The 17,775-nt window shown below is 36.2% G+C and overlaps 1 protein-coding gene and 1 pseudogene across 5 annotated transcripts in view; one reads left to right on the top strand and one right to left on the bottom strand.

The window, feature by feature from the left end:
- EPC1 (enhancer of polycomb homolog 1) overlaps window positions 1-17,775 on the bottom strand; it is a 97,094-nt gene that overhangs the window by 22,584 nt on the left and 56,735 nt on the right. For all 4 annotated transcript variants that reach the window (XM_081139805.1, XM_081139804.1, XM_081139803.1 and 1 more), the window contains exon 2: window positions 13,416-13,575. In XM_081139805.1, coding sequence (XP_080995931.1) covers window positions 13,416-13,515 — 100 coding nt within the window. In that variant the 5' untranslated portion in view covers window positions 13,516-13,575. The remainder of the gene's footprint in view (window positions 1-13,415; window positions 13,576-17,775) is intronic.
- On the top strand, window positions 11,571-12,028 carry LOC308563214 (small ribosomal subunit protein eS24 pseudogene; annotated as a pseudogene). The gene has a single exon. The product of its transcript is annotated as a small ribosomal subunit protein eS24 pseudogene (transcript).

Below are 17,775 nucleotides of genomic sequence, written 5' to 3'. Positions count from 1 at the left end.
CTGAAGAGTAATGGGGGAAGAATGTATGTTGTAGTGGGATGTGGAGGCAGTCAAAGGGAAGGAGAAAGTATGTAATCTTTGAGAATGAGGGCATAAAGACAGGACACATCTATTCTGAGAGGCAATAAAAATAAGCTCTACATGTATCTATTTTAAAAAATATATTTTTATTTATAAGTTTAAATTTGTAAAAGATGCAAAATAAAAATGGTACAAGAACACCTGCAAATCTTACCCAAATTCACCCAGTGTTAAAATTTTATTGTTTTATCATTTGTGTGTGCATGTATGCTCTCTCTCTCTCTCTCTCCACACATACACTTATTTATTCATTTTTAATGTTTTTATTGATTTCAGAGAGAGGAAGGGAGAGGGAGAGTTAGAAACATCAACAATGAGAGAGAATAATCAATTCATTGCCCCCTGCACACCCTCCTACTGGGGATCGAGCCTGCAAACAGGAATCTAACTATGAACTCCTGGTTCCTGGGTCGACGCTCAACCACTGAGCAATACTGGCCAGGCAAACACTTTTTTTTTTTTAGCCATCAAAGAGTATTATACGCTGCTCTTTCTGCTAAATACTTCAGAGTATATTTCCTAAGAATGGAGAGATTCCGTTATATAATCACAGTCATCAACTTCATAAATTTACACTCATACAATTTTACCTCTTGCCTATATTCCAATTTGTCAACTAGTCCAATAATTTATAAAATTTTCTCCCTCCAGCATAGAACCAGTCTAGGATTAGGTATTATCTTCACTGTTGTCTCTTTAGCCAACTTAAATCTGGAACATTTCCACAGCCTTTGTCTTTTTAAAAAATTTTAATTTTCAATTACAGTTGACATTCAATATTATTTTTTTAAATTAAATTTATTGGGGTGACAATGGTTAATATGAACATATAGGTTTCAGGTGTGAGTTTCTGTATTATAAGATCTGCATATTGCTCTGTGTGCACACCACCCAAAGTCTTATCTTCTCCCATCACCATATATTAAGACCCCAGAGATCGTGCTTTGATCTGTTTCTCCCTTTAGATGTGTGTTTTGGTGCTCCCAGGTTGGGTGCATATATATTAAGAAGTGTTATGTTTTCTTGATGTAGCATCCCCTTTATTATTATAAAGTGTCCATCTTTGTCTCCTGCTATCTTTGTTGTCTTGAAATCAATTTTGTCAGATATGAGTATGGCTACACCTGCTTTTCGGTGGATATTATTTGCTTGGAGAATCATTTTCCACCCTTTTACTTTGAATCTACCTTTGTCTTTGCAGCTTAGATGTCTCTCTTATAGGCAGCATATGGTTGGGTTTTGTTTTCTGATCCACTCTGCTACTCTGTGCCTCTTTATTGGTGAATTCAGACCATTTACATTTAGAGTAATTACTGATGTATGAGGATTTCCTCTAGCCATTTTATCTTTAGTTTTCTGGTAGCTCTGTGCCTCCATTGGTTCTTTTCCTTTCTACTTCTATCTGTAGTTTTGGTTTGGTGGTGTTTCATACTGCTTTCCTCTGTGTCCTCTTTTTTTAAGCTATGTGTCCTGGATTGGGGATTTTTGTGTGTGGTTACCATTAGGTTTATAAAAAATAAAGTTGCATATATACAATAGTTGTTTTTTTTTCCTTTCAAGTGCATCTGCTGTTCATCCTTCTTTGCTGGTTCAGACCCTTACCCCCTCAACTTTTACGTTTTTGTTGTCACAAATTATCCCTGTTTACGCTGTAAAGTTTTTGGCGATCTTACTCGTAGTGTTGTGACCTTATGTTTTTTGTTGCAGGTAGAATAACTCCCTTGAATATTTTCTGCAATAGAGGTTTTCTGTTTATAAAATCTCCCGGCTTCTGTATGTCTAGGAATGTCTTTATTTCTCCTTCATATTTAAAAGACAATTTTTCTGGATATATTATTTGTGGCTGGTAATTTCTCTTTCAGATGTCTGAATATTTGGTTTACTCTCTTCTGGCTTGTAGAGTTTCTGCCGAGAAGTCAGATGAAATTCTGATGGGTTTTCCTTTGTAGGTCACTTCTTTTCCCTGGCTGCTTGGAGAATTTTTCTTTGTTATTAATTTTTGACAGTTTTAAAGTAATGTGCCTTGGAGAGGGGGACTCATTGAGGTAATAAGGTATTCTGTTTGCTTCTTGGATTGGATGATCTAGTTCTTTCCATAGGTTTAGGAAGTTTTCATCCACTTTTTGTTGGAATAGATTCTGTTCCCTTTTCCCTCTCTTCTTCTCCCGTCATGCCTATTATTCTAAAATTGCTTTTTTGGATGGAGTCAGATAATTCTTGTAGAGCTCTTTCATTTTTCTTTATGTTCAGGTCTCTCTCTTCTGCCCTCTGTGTCATTTCGAGATTCCTATCTTCAATATCACTATTTTTTCCCACCATCTGGTTGACTCTATTTTTTATGCTCAGTAGCTCATTCCTAATCTCCACAATTGCATGCTTCATTTCCAGGATTTCTGACTGGTTCTTTTTTGAAGTTTCTGTCTCTTTGGTAAAGTACTCATTTTGTTCACTGATGTGTTTTCTGAGTGCACTGCCTTTCCTGTCTGTATTTTCTCATATCTCACTGTGTATTTTCAGAACTACAATCTTGAAATCTCTGTCATTTATATCACATATTTCCATGTGTTCCAACTTGCTTTCTGAGGATTTTTCATTTTCTTTCTGATCATCCTCATTACCATGCTTGTTCATGGTAGTTGCTCCTCTCCATTTTCTAGGCATAAATGCCCCTTATATAGCAGCATTCTCTGAAGAGGTCTTTCTACTATATTCCAGTAGATGGCGCTGAATTGCAAGATTTTTTTACCTCTGTGACCTCCCAGACTTGCTCTCCACAGCTTCCTTAACACAGTACAGCTGTGATGCTTGGGGGTGGGGTTTTACACTTATTGCATTGACAACTCTTGGGTCTCCCTGGATCTCCCAGCCCCAAGCACCAAACCCAGGGTTCAGGCACAGAGGGAAACAGCGGTTCCACCGGAAGCTCTTGGTTTACAGATAAAATGTTCCTCGACCTGACACCAAGGGCAATGGGAAATGAGTTTTGGGAGTCCAAGGGGTGGCAGGGCTCTGTGGTTCCATTTCTTTGCCAGAAACAACCCTGCCTGACAGTGGACAGTCCCACAGCAGAACCCTGCACTCTGTCAGGCATTTGCTTGCTCAGTCACTGTTCTCTCTGCTTGCCCTGCTGGCCTGGCCCCCGCAGCTCTGTTCCTCCCAGACAGCTGAAGGAAACACCCGCTTGCCAGCTTCTTCCCCTCTCCCAGCCTTGCCTTGAGCTCCTGGCTGCAGGGCTGCATCTAATGGCTATCTGAGATTTCCTCCCTTCTTGTCTTGCCACCTACTCCCGGTTGCCCACCTTTAGATGTTTCAATGCCTGGGTTTCTCAGGCATGGCTCTGTGTTGGGTAGGGAAATCTTTGTTGAATTATACCTGGTTAATCTGCTGAAATGTCAGGGAAAGATTTCAAGGGTCTCTCTCACGCCGCCATTGCTCTGATGTAACCTCAATATTATTTTACCGTCAGGTGTACAACATAGTAGACAATTATATAAGTTACAATGATCACCCCCCAAAAGTCTACCCACCTGGTATCAGACATAGATAGTTATTACAATATCATTGACTATATTCCCTATATTCCACTTTACATCCATCCTTTGTCTTTTAAGACATTGATATGTGTGTGTGTGTGTGTGTGTTATAATTACACTGCTTTTTAGAGAAACTGAAAGGGGGAGAGAGAGGAGACATTGATATTTTTTGAAGAAAACATACCTCTTCCCAGGATATTATTTTATTATTATTTATTTTCACCACATTTCTCACTTTGATTTTTCCCCATTGTGATTACATTATGCCTTGTTGGCTGGCATACTGCATAGTCAAGTTTTTCAGTCTTCCTCAGGAGAAGACATCTAGAGGCACACAATGTTCATCTGTTTCTTGTGAGTGATAATAATTTTGATCATCAGTTAAGAAACTACCTTGATTATGCTGCTGTATTTTTTCCATTCTTGTAACTAATAAGCAGTTTGAGGATTAATGACTAGGCAAATATCCTGTGCCTCATCAAAATTTCCTCATATACTGGGCACACATTGATGATTCTTGTGTGATCCAATCTTTTTTTCTTTTTAAATTATTTTTTTAAATTTATACTTATTGTTGAAATTATTACAAATGTTCCCCTTTTTCACCCATTGATCTCCTCTCCCTTCACTCTTCCCCCTAGACCTTCACCATGCTATTGTCTGCGTCTATGAGTTATGCATATATGCATATAAGGTCTTAGGTTAATCTCCACTCACCCATCTAACCACCCCTGCCTTCCCTCTGAGATTGTTCAGTCTGTTCCATGCCTCTGTGTCTCTGGATCTATTTTGTTCATTGGTTTATTTTGTTCATTAGCTACCACATATGAGTAAGATCACGTGATACTTGTCTTTCTCTGGCTGGCTTATTTCAATTAGCACAATACTGTACAGGTCCCACAACGCTGTCTCATAGGGTAAGGGATTCTTCTTCTTCTTTTTTTTACATCTGCATAGTATTACATAGTGAAAATGTCCAAGAAGATGCTTGATATGATTTCAGTCTTCTTGAACTTGTAGAGACTTGTTTCGTGTCCTAACATGTGGTCTATCTTTGAAATGGCCCACACACACTTGATGAGAAAGCATATTCTGGAGCTTTGGGGTGAAATGTTGTATTAATGTCAATTAAATCCATCTGGTCTAGTGTGTCATCTAGAATCACTGTTTTCTTGATTTTTTAATCTGGAAGATAGATCCTGTAAAGTCAGTGGGGTGTTAAAGACCCCTACTATGACTGACTGTATTACTGTCGATATCTCCTTCAAAGTCTTCCAGAAGTTTTAAAAATTTTTTTCAGCCTGTGTGAATCTTTTGTTCTGAGGTGGGACTCTTGTACTCAGCATATATTTGGGTATGTTTTCTTATCCATTCAGCTACCCTATATCTATTGAGTGGAACATTTAATCCATTTACATTTAAGGTTCTTACTGATAGGTAGTTATCTATTGGCATTTTATTTCTTTATGCCTGTATTTCTCATTCTCTCTATTTCAATTTATTACAGCAGTCCCTCTAACATTTCCTACAATGCTAGCTGGTGGTGATAAATTCCTTTAGTTTTTTTTCTCCCCTGGGAAGATCTTTATTTCACTATCTGTTTTCAATGACAGACTTGCTGGATAGAGTATTCTTGGTTTCAGACCCTTGCTTTTCATGACCTTGAATACTTCCCTTCTGTCTTGTAGTTTCTGATGAGAAATCAATCAGCTGACAGCCTTATGGGAGCTCCTTTGTAGGTAACAGATTGTTTTTCTCTTCCTGCCTTTAAGATTCTCTCTTTGTCTTGAATTTTTGGCATTTTAATTACGATGCATCTGGGCACGGGCCTCTTTGGGTTCTTCTTGCTTGGGACTCTGTGCCTCCTGAACTTGTGTGACTTTTTCCTTCACCAGGTTAGGGAAGTTTTCTTCCATTATTTCTTCAAGCAGATTCTCTAACCCTTGATAACTTTCTAGATCTTCTGGTACAACTACAATGTGAATATTGTTACATTTCATGTTTTCCAATAGCTCCCTTAAATCGTCCTCCTGTTTTTTAATTGTTTTTTCTTTTTGGTTCTCTGATTGATTTTTTCCACCCTGTCTTCTAAATTTGGTGATCTGATCCTCAGCTTCCCCTAATCTGCTCTTTATTCCTTCCAATGTTTGCTTGTTTTTTTTATCTATACTATGTCATTCTTAATTTCCTTCATAGTTTCCATTTCTTTTCTCATGCTGTTGAGCATCCTTATGACCAGTACTCTGAACTCTGTATCTGAACTCTATATCTGATAGATTGATTATCCCCATTTCACTTAGCTCTCTTTCTGGAGAATTCTTTTGTTATTTCATTCGGGGCTTGTTTTTTGGCCTCCCCATTTTGGCTGTCTGTTTGGATTGGTTTCTATGTATTAGATAGATCTGCTAGGACTCCCAGTCTTTTGGATGATCTCTGGTGCAGGCCAATGTCAGATGCTGCTTGTGACTGGACTTGAGTACCGTGTTTGAAGCTCTCTGCCACATTCAGCTTGTTGTTCCCTGTGCTGGGGCTGGGAGCTGGGTGTGTTTAGACAAGACCAAGATGTGCACCAAGGTATGCTTTTCCAAGCCCTGGGTCCAGAAGCAAATCAGGCAAAGACACAAAGCACCCAGAGGCTGATTGTTATTCAGTCTCTTAAGGTGCCTCAGGCTGTAGAAATTCCACAGGGTGGGGCAATTGCTTTCCTGCCAGGCAAAAGCTGCTTGGATGGTAAATGTCTGCCTGAGAAAGATGTCCTCTGCAGTTTGGGGAAATGACTCAGCACAGGAATCCAAATGGCTGTCCTCTGAACTCTATCCCTCAACCAGCATACCTCGATTCTCCTCACACAGCTCTGGTTCACTCTGCCCTCTCTTTGTCAGAGCCTAGGGCGAGTGGCTGCACACAAAATTCTGTGCGTTAGACCTTTAAGAGTGTGTCTGCGTTTCCAACTGTCTTTTCCTGGCAGAAAGAAAATCCTGCTGCTTTTCATAGCTAGATGCTGTGTGGGCACCTTTCTCCATTCTGGTGCTCTGGGCTGGGAAGCCCAGCTTGAGATTTAGACCCCAGATTTCTTAGTAGGAACCCCCCACAGGTGAGATATCCCTCCGGAACTTAAGCTGCTGCTTGCCAGCCCTCTCTCTCTTCTCTGCATTTCCTACCAGTCTCTTTTGTCTTTGGTTATGAGGGTGCTCTCCAGTTAGTCTACTGTTGCAGTTGATTATTTAGGATATTTTTTCTGTATTTCAGTTGTAATTCCAGTTTGGTCCTGGAAGAGTGTCAGTATAGCTTCCACTCAGTCTGCCACCATCTTGGAATCTCTTGTGTGATTTCATCTTGATCATGTTAATTGCGAAAATAATTTCCCACTCCAGAACTCTCTTCACGTGTACCATTCGGCCACTGGCATTGCACAGTAAAAGCATGAGACATACTCTTACTCTTATCCATCACTTGTCTATTTATCATCACTTTGGCATCATGAATTCCTACTTTTTCAAAGGTTTGTAATTCATTATTACACTTAAAAATTTCCCGTTAAATTGTCCCAAAATTAGGTAGTGGAAACTCCTGTGTCCTTCTGAGTGCTTAATTTCTTGCATGACATGATGTTCCAGGTTCATCTTTTACTACCCTGCCCCAGCCCTGAAATCAGCCACTCTCCACAGATTCTCGGTGCTAGGTATGCTCACTGCTACTGAATATTTTTGCTTCTTGGCCCTTCCAGTGGACAGAACTAGAAATGCATATATCTATATCTATCCACACATATATATATACCTATACAAATATACATATCAAAACCTTTTAAAAAGTGTTTGCTTTGAGGATTAACAGAAGAGCTTTGAAACCCAAGTGCATGGGGAATAGGGAGGGCAAACTGTTCTAGTCTTCTGGTCAGAACTTTTTTGTCCTTTCTTACATTATTAATAGGAAAGGAAAAGTCCTATTTATATAATGATTTTTATATGGGTTTCTTCCTTCAAAGCTCTGACTAAGATAAGAGAGAGTAAATTATTATCTCTTTCCTAAGCCAGGTGAAGACAAGAATAGAATTGAGATTTTCCAAACTAAAAAGTTACGAAATATTAACAGATAACATGTAATGAATACATTCAAAAAATGTTTGGTTAAAATAAACGTTTTTTAAACTGCAAGACACCCAGAGTCTATAAAGAGAGTAATACTCTCATACGCATTATGCCTCTGGGGGTGGGGCGGGAATACAATATGCAATAATTCTAACATGTTTAATCACTGAGTTTTACGGCATACTAATTATCATCTTGAATACTCCTAGGAACAGTGTGTGTAACTTTTAAGAGCTTTATGTAACAGAAATGAGGGGAACTGAAATGAACCAGTCCATATATGTAATCTGAGGCAATTTACTAGACCACCTAGCAGTAAAGATGCAGTATCAACTTTGCAGAAACTTATACTATTATTAGCTTTTTATTATTTAGTATATTAAAAGCCAATAGACATGATCACCATGTCTCTCACCAACAGACATGGGGATAGCCAGAGGGAAAGCAGAGTTGGGAGAGGTAGAAGTGAACAGATGGAGAATAAATGGGGACAGAGAGAAACTGGACTTTGGGTGGTGAACGCACAATGCAGTATGCAGATGATGTTTTGTTGGGCTGTACACTTGAGACCTGTATGGTTTTCTTAACCAATGTCAATAAAATTCAATAAATAAAAAAGTCAATACCAACTTATTAAAGAATTGACATCAACTTTACACAATCTCTTCCTGAAAATGGAATAAGAATTTGTTCAATAAAATGTTAGCAAATCCTACCCAACAATGTATGAAAAAAAACAACAACAAAACACCACAGCCAACTGGGATTTATTCTAGGTATATAAGGCTGGTTCAACATTTGAAAATCAACCAGTTGTACGCTATGGTATCAATAGGCTAAAGAAGAAAAATCACATGATCCTATCAATTGATGAAGAAAAATGCATTTGACAAAACTCTTTCATGACAGAAACTCCCAGCACACTAGGAATAGAGGGGAACTTTCTCAATCTCATAAAAAGCAACTACAAAAAATCCTATAGGCAACATTATACTTAATTGTAGATGAAACACTAAAAATTGTTTCCCTCTAAGATCAGGAATAAGCAAGGATGTCTACTCTCACCACTTTTATTTTAACATGGTACTAAAGTTCTAGCCACTATAATAGGCAAAAAATGGAAAGAAAAGAAAAAAAGATATGCAGATTGGAAAAAATAAAACTGTCTCTATTTGCAGACTACAACATGATCTTCTACACAGAAAATCTGAATCTGAAAGAAGTTGCAAGCATTTCCTAGGACTAATATGTAATTTTAGTTAAGACCACACAGGACATAAGCTCAACACGTAATTAAACTGTATTTCTATATAGTGAAACGAACAAATGCAAACCAAAATTAAAAATGCAATACCACTTTTAATTGCTTCAGAGAAAATAAAACACTTGGGTATAAATCTAAAAACATCATGTACAGGATTTGTGTTATGAAAATTATAATGTGTCAATGAAAGAAATCAAAGAAAATCTAAATAGCAAGAGACTCATACTATGGCCATGAACTAGAAAATTTAACACAAGATCAATTCCTCCTAAAATGATCTATATGTTTAATATAACTCCTATCAAAATCTCATCAAGTTTCTTTGTAGATAACGAAAAATAAAGGAGGAATCACTCTCGCTGATGTTAAGGGTTATTATATAGCTGCAGCAACAAAGACAGAAGTACTGTCTTGGGATAGACACAATAGAGGTCGACAGAACAGAATACAGAACCCAAAAATACACCCAAATCAATATGCCTAATTAATTTTTGTCCAAGAACCAAAAGCAATTCAATGGAGGAGGGAAACTGGATATCCAGAGGCAAAAAACAAAAACAAAAAATTACTTTGACCTAAACCTCACATTCAAAACTGATCATACACTTAAATATAAAATGTAAAACTTCTAGAACAGGACATAGGAAAAAAACTTTGGGACCCAGAACAAGGGAAAGAGGAGTTAAAAACAAAATCATGATTTATCTGTAAGAGGAAAACTGATAAAACTAGACTCATCAAAATTAAAAACTTCTGCCCCGTAAAAGACCCTGTTAACATAAGATAAATTACACACTAGGAGAAAATATTTCAAATCACATATATGACAAAGACTTTCTGTCTAAAGTATATTACCAAAACAAAATCCTCAAAACTCAACATCAAAACAAACCAATTAGAAAATGGGCAAAAGACATGCACAATCATTTCACCAAAGATGGCAAATAAATACAAAAAGAGATGTTTAACATATTAAGCATTCAGATAAATGAGATATCACTGTATACCTATTAGGCTAAAATAAAAAGTAATAATCCCAAATGCTAGCAAGGATACAGGAGAAACTGGATCACACAAACATTGTTGATGATAATGTAAAGTGGTACAGTAGTCTGGAAAATAGTGCAGAAGTTCTTGTGCAACTAAAAATGGGTGACCCAGCAACTACATTCATAGGTATTTATCCCAGAAAAATAAAAAACATATTCACACAAAAACTTGTACATGTATGGTTCATGGCAGCTTTATCTGTAATAGTATAAAACTAGATACCCAAATGTCTTTCAATGGGTGAGTGGTTATAAACAAACTGTGGTACATATATATTATGGAATACTTCTCAGCAGTAAGAAGAAATGAACTACTGATATATGAAAAACTTGGATGAACCTCAGGATATCATGCTAAGTGAAAAACGCTAATCTCAAAAAAATACAAAGTACATGATTCCATTTATGTCACATGAACTAACATAATCATAGAGATGGAGAACAGATTAGTGGTTGCCAGACTAGGGATGGGTTTGGCTATAAAGGAGTAACAAGGTGAGTCTTGTGGTGATGGTATAATTGAGTATTTTGATTGTGGTGGTGATTATACATATTCTGTGAATCTATAATTATTCAAAACAAAACATTAAAAGAAACTCAAAGGCAGCTAACACTAATTTAGTTGACTTTCTTTCCAAAGACAACATACTTCAAATTTGTACTGATTAAAATTTTTCTTTCCAAACAAGCTATAATTATGCTGCCATTTTATTACTATTTGATTACAATGTCAGCTAAGTCAATTCTTTTCTAAATATAGTACCTTTTGACTTTTCTAACCAGAATGTAATTCACTCATTACCAGTAAAATGTGTTTCGTGGATTTTAGTCATCAATAAGCAGTCTATTTGTAAAACATGCAAATTTTTTTCCTGACAATGTAAATTGATTAATATAATTTTATCTTACTCAATCCTGCTTTAACCTAAAAGCATGCAATTGTAAGATAATATAGCCTGTGGCTGTGGAATACAATGTGGCTCTAGTAAATATATACAGGAAGATCAGATTTACAACTTTCACATGGACATGACTTTTCCAGAGAACTTACTTTTAGGTTCTAATATTGATCAAATTTGTTCAGAATGTCTGTGTCTTATATGTAATTAAATGTGAGTGGACAAGAAAATTACATGACACTTAAATTTGGTTCACTTCAAAGTAACTTTTAAATGAAGTTATTTTTTCTAAAGGAAATCAATAAGGTTACGTGCAAATAAGAGGTAAAGATGAAAAAATATCACAAGTTAAAAATATCAGATGTCTCCTACCACCATGTGAGGACACAAACAAGTCTGTGGTCTGGAAGACAGCCCTCACCTGACCATGCTGGCACCTGATACCGGACTTGCAGCCTTCAGAACTATCTCTGAGGGAATAACTAGGGCCTGACAAGTTACAAGACTTTGAGAAACAAAAGGCACTCTGGACTCAAGAACAGACACGGGAATATATAGTCACTCTGGCTATGATAGTTTCACTAGTTCAACATAATGAAATAGACATGAGACAGCTCTTTTCCTCCCTGGTTACTTGAAGATGGGCCGCCATCATGAACAGCTTAATAACTATCCATACCAGGAAGTTCATGACCAACAAACTACTTCAGCGGAAACAAATGGTCATCGATGTCCTTCACCCTGGGAAGGCAACAGTACTTAAACCAAAAGTATGGGAAAAACCAGCCAAAATGTACAAGGCAACAATAGATGTCATCTTCATATTTGGATTCAAGAATCCATTTTGGTGGTGGCAAGACAACTGGCTTTGCATGATTTATGACTCCTTGGATTATGCAAAGAAAAATGAACACAAACACACACTTGCAAGACATGGCCGTTAGAAAAGAAGACAAGAAAACAGCAAAAGGAACACAAGAACAGAATGCAGAAAGTCAGGGGGACTGCAAAGGTCAATGTTGGTGCTGTAAAAAGGAGTAAAGATTCTTCAGTGACTTTATCTATGATTATGCACATTTTTCATGAGAGGATTAATAAACTAAAAACTTAAAAAAAAAAAAATCAAATGCCAATATAGTACTGGTAAGAACCAATATGGCCACTATGTTTACTTTTGGTTTTTACATTTAAGAAATAGTAAATGTTTAAAACCCAGGACAAAAACTAGATCATATAGAGAAAAAGTTAACGAGTTAGAAAAGTAATTAATGAGTTAAAAACTAGTAAAAAGTAGTTTCTTTATGCCCTTAGAAAAAACAATAAAAGCAAAATAGACTTATACTATCCTGAAAAAAGTTTAGAAAGGCCCCTGGAAAAACCTCTTGCTATAAAAGTCAACAAAACCACCATGAAAACTGCCACAATTTTTTTTTTTGAAAGGACACACATTGTATAATTCTTTTTATTTATTTATTCTTAATCATCACCTGAGGATATTTTTTCCATTGGTTTTTCAGAGAGTGGAAAGGGGAGAGAATGAGAGAAAAAGAAACATTGACGTGAGAGAGACACATCAATTGGTCACCTCCCACTCCCGCCCCTACCAGGGTGAGCCTGCAACCGAAGTACATGCCCTTTGCTGGAATCAAACTGAGGACTCTCTGGTCGGAGGGCTGACACTCTAACCACTGAGCCAAACCACCTAGGGTGAATGCTGTTGCAATTTTACCTTAATAACTTATCAACTATGTTTCAAGTTGTCAACTACTTGGGGAATGAGAGAATGAAATATACAGTACTTATTCCCTTACAAGCTCTCAGCTATTCAGCATCATCTGTGATAATTATCAAAAGATTGTTTCTAATGTAGAACTTATCATTATCAAGTGAAATAAGTTAACAATTAGAACACTAAATTTTAAAAAATTAGTAGAGATACAGATCAAGGACTGGCAAACATGGCCCAGGGCCAATATTGGGCTGCCACCTTTTTTTGTCAATAAAGTTATACGGAAACACAGCCATGTCCATTCGTTTACATATTATCTATTGCTGATTTTGCCTTACAACAGCATAGCGGAATACTTGTGACAAATGACAAAAATGACTCATAAAACCTAAAATATTTCCTCTCTGAACCTTTACAGAAAGTTTGCTGACTCCTAACATTAAGTTCTTTAAGACTTATTAACATTGCAATTTCTGAACAATAAGAAAACCATTTCTGTATCTGAGGCATATTACTTATCCTATTTGTCTAAAGTAATGTAAGATCTCATGTTGAGATGAAACTCTAAATCTAGGATAAAAATGTTATCTTTTTTGTCAGGCAGAAATCTCAAGTACAATTTTAAAAGTTGAAAACGGACTTCAGTAAGGCTCATTTCATTAATCCTGGTCAATGAAATAGGTACTGAAAATGGCTTGAACAGATAAAAATCTGTCAAGAGTTACAGAGGAAAGATGATAAATACAGAAAATAGAGAGTAGTTACTTACGCTGTATGTGAATGAGCTGCTTTGGCATTTTAAATTCCCCAGGATATATAGACTCATAGTAAGCAATATTACTTTCTGCCTCTGGGACAGGTATAACCATATTATCCCTCTTCTCGCCATACACTTGCTGTGCTGAAATAGCCCGTTGAAGATGGTGTTCCTAAAAAAAGAGGGAAAAATAGGTAAGTTTATGTATTTTTAAAAAAGCAAACGGGATGTATAGTGTTATGAAGAGGTTTCTGTTCATTTGTTTCTAAAATACAGGGATTTTAGTAGTCATTTGAAAGGATGTTGCTAAAAATTCAGTTAGTAGCAAAAATATTTTAAATAGAAACGAGATTTTATTAGACATATTGTGTATTTCTTTAAATTAAGAGAAAGTACTACACTGAAACTGAGAGAGTTAAATTATACAAAAGATTCCAAAAGTTGACTGTTACATAGTCTGCATTTTACAGAGGAAATTTCAAAGAAAAGGGTTAAAACATTGAACATGTATGAGCAAAGCAGGCTACGGAAAAAAATTTAATCGACTCTTATCTCCTATATAGTACTTTCATACAAATATTATGTTTTCAAAGAAGGATAGAGATTATCTCCATTTTTAGTTGATAAAATGGACACAGATTCAAGCCTGGTCTTTTGTCTGGAGTAATAACTTTTTTTTAAATGAATTTCCAGACCCCTTTTGAACAATAGTAGAGAAAGCACTGGAGCTGAAAGCATAGGCTCTGGAGTTTTGTGTCTCTTGGCAAGATACTTCAGTCTTCTAAATCTATTTCCTCCAGTAAGAGAAAAATAGAATCTACCTGATAGTGTTGGTTAGAGATATAAGAAAGGTAAATTTACGTAAAATGTTTAGTATGATGTCTGGTATGTAACAGTTGCTCAAAAGGAGCTTTGATTTAGTGACCACAAAGGATGATTTTGCCAGTTTGTGATACTACCAGCTGTCATAAAAGTATCAAGTTCTCATCCAGCCCTATAAGCACTGAATTTTGGTTAACATTTTATTAAATTTTAACTATTTTTCTTAAATATATAAAATATAACTTCAAGGATGAAAAACATTCCAACAGTATGAAAACAAAAAATTCCAGTCCTCATAAGTAGCCTCTGTTAAAGATAAATGTTTATATATATATTTAAATTTACAGATAGGATTCTACTATGCAACATACAGAGCTTTATCCCTTGGCTCACTTGATATATTCTGGAGATCTTCCCATACTGACACTTCAATATTTGCAACAGCTGCATTGTATTGCACTATATCGATGCACAGGTTTCTAACGTAATCCGTTCCGGAAGACTGTTCAAGTTCGGAAACGTTCGAAAGCCGAGGGATTAACAGCCAAGAACTAGGCCTCAGGATCTTGCGCTCAGCGGAAGCCGCGTGGCATGTTCGACTTCCCAGGCGGGTTGGAAAACCTAAGCATTTACTTCCGGGTTTACGGCGTTCGTAAACTCAAATGTTCGTTAACGGAGGCGTTTGGAAACCGAAGTACCACTGTACCATAATTTATTTAACTAGACACTGATAAGAAAAAAAGCCCCGGAAGCAACAGAAATGCCATTCCTTCTCCCCGAATGCTGCAGAAACCACTCCTGTACTATTATATACAAGACATTTTTGTGGATTTGTGAAAGCATCTACAGGACAATTTACAAATGGAAATGCTCAAAGGGTATATGAGGTTACAACATATATGCCTATCATTCCTTGTAGTAACTAAACATCCCTTTTGAATTTTAAAACCACCCATCTCATTTTAATTTTTTTACAATGCCATTTATGTTCTCCCCCCCAAAAAATGTTGCTGCTTTTTGCTCATTGTCAAAAGTTCTGCTTTTTTCTTGTTGATGTTTAAATACATGGATTATTTCCTTTTTAATATTAAGGAAATTAGCCCCATGTAGTAAGTTTTACAAATATTTTCCTGAAGTTTGACTTTTTGACTTTGTTTAGAGTATTTTTTCCACACAGGAAAGTTCTACCAGTCAAATTTACGAATCTTTTTCTTTATGATTTTGTCAAGCCTAATAATAGGTATAAATTGTATAGTCACAAACTAGGGTGTATAAACAAATACTTTCTTTTTTATAACCCAATTTGATCTTTGATTCAGGCTGCGTAAGGGCTTCTGGGAGCTGGTAGAAACTAAGTGTGTAGGTGGGCAGGAGGGTTGACCAACAGCTAATTGTATCCTCTTATACTTGGGTAGTCTGTTTTGTCTACTGGTCCCTACTGCCCACTGACACAGGGTGCTTCTGTGAGGCTCAGCTGGAAAGTCAGTCACATGCATACTCTTCTACTCTGATACCCTCAAGAGTCAAGAGAAAATTTTTTTTTACCCATGCCCCCCCATATATACATCAAAATCAAGGAAGGAGTGGGGAAGCAAGGCACGTTATTCTTGGTTTGCATTTTGTGCCTAATTTAGAATGCTCAATCTATTATTTCTTTGTGTAGGTGAGCATGTGTGAGAGAGATGATTGTTTAATTTTTTTTTTTGTATAAGGATAGTGAGCACATAAATTTCATTCATAAAATCATCCACTTTCCTTAATGATTAAAAATGTCCCTTTATCATAGAATAAATTCCCCTTGCACTTAGGAGTATTTCCAAGCTCTTGTTTCCTACTCAGCTGTCTCCTATGCCAGTATTTAATGTGTTTTAAATGTAGAAACTGTAGTTTTATACTACATTTTATTATCATAATTCTTTGCCAGAACTTTCCTGGATATCTCATTTATTTTCCTAGATGAACTATAATAAAAATTATTTTCTAGTTGTGAAATAGGACCCCCAAAAGTTGATTTTTATAGGCAATACAGTATGGTGTTTAAGAACATAAACTTTATCATCAAGACTGCTCTGAACTTGAATGTTGGTGCCACAGTTTGCTAGCTCTATGACTCTGGGACCTGGAACAAGATATTTATCCCAGCCAAGTTTTATTATCTGTAAATGTACATTTGTGTACCTACCACATGGGACTGTGGTAAAGATAAAATGCCTGAGGCATACTATATACCCAAAACATGGTAGCAAAGGTATACCTTTCAATATTAAGAAGATGAAGAGTTTTCTACATGCTTAATATTTCTAGTGTGAACAGTGTTCTGTAGAAAGATGTTTCCTTACGTTTATATCCATTTCCATAACTGTGGAATCAAATTTTTGTTTATCAATATTATAATGAATACTTACAGCTTTAAAAAAATCTTATTTGTGGTTTTTTGTTTTATAAAACATTTCACACAATTTCTTCGTATCTTTAACAGTGAAGAAAATTATTTCCCCTTAATACATGGCATTTAGGGGTGAAGTGTCATGATATGTGCAACATACTTTCAAATGATTCAATCAAACACCATTTTCTTATGACAGAATAAAAAAATACTGCAAAACATTATAGAATCTAGACTGAGAGTATGTAGTAGTTCATTGTATGATTCTTTCACAGTTTTTCCTCTAAGTTTGAAAGTTTTCATAATGAAAAGTTAGATAAAGAATAGGAACCCAAGATGGGTCTAATAGACAACAGATATGGTTAAGTTCTTCTCTAAGTCTTAAAAATCATTCCTCAACAACTGGGGTGTAACTATAACCTCATGTATTCCCACTTATTTTCTCCCATGTATGTATGAGAATTCTAAGACAAGAAGACCAAACAGAGAAGGCTAGCGTGGCACAGTAAGTGATGGGGGAGAATGACAGGAGCCCCTGCATAGGAAGTTAGCACCAAATCATGCAGGGTCATGGGTCATGTTAAGGATTTGTTGATTTACTAAGAGCAATAGTGGCTGAAGGGCCACTAGCTGCTGTATAGAAAATGAACCATAGTCTATGTAATAGGATATATGTAGCCTTTAAATGGTTCAGAATAATATTTAATGATATGAGAAAGAGCCTCAACAATTTATTAAGTAAAAAAAAAAAAGATCTGAATATTGTATGTTTAGGATATTTGTGTTTTACCTTTTTAAAAAGAAAAAGGCACAACTGAACATAGAGAGAGAGAGAGAGAAAGAGAAAAGTCTAAAAGTAGATGTGCACATATATAATAACCCTTCTCTTTATAGTCCTTTTTTCCTTCTTTCCCTGCTTTATTTTTTCATAGCACTTATCATCCTCTGACATGTAATATACTTGGTTTGTTTACTATTGTCACCCCTTCCTCCCCATCCTATCCCCCCATCTCAATCTAAGCACCTATTTTGTTCACTGCTGAATAGCTACCCTAAAATAGAGCTGGGCACAAAACATGGTGCTTAAATATTTGTTGAATAAACAAATATGTATGTATGCATCTGTGTATGTACATGCATATGCACACACATGCATGCATGCAC

The sequence above is a fragment of the Miniopterus schreibersii genome (assembly GCF_964146895.1).
Source record: "Miniopterus schreibersii genome assembly, chromosome: 1".
Classification (NCBI taxonomy): Eukaryota; Metazoa; Chordata; class Mammalia; order Chiroptera; family Miniopteridae; genus Miniopterus; species Miniopterus schreibersii.
This window is presented reverse-complemented; position numbering and strand designations above follow the sequence as displayed.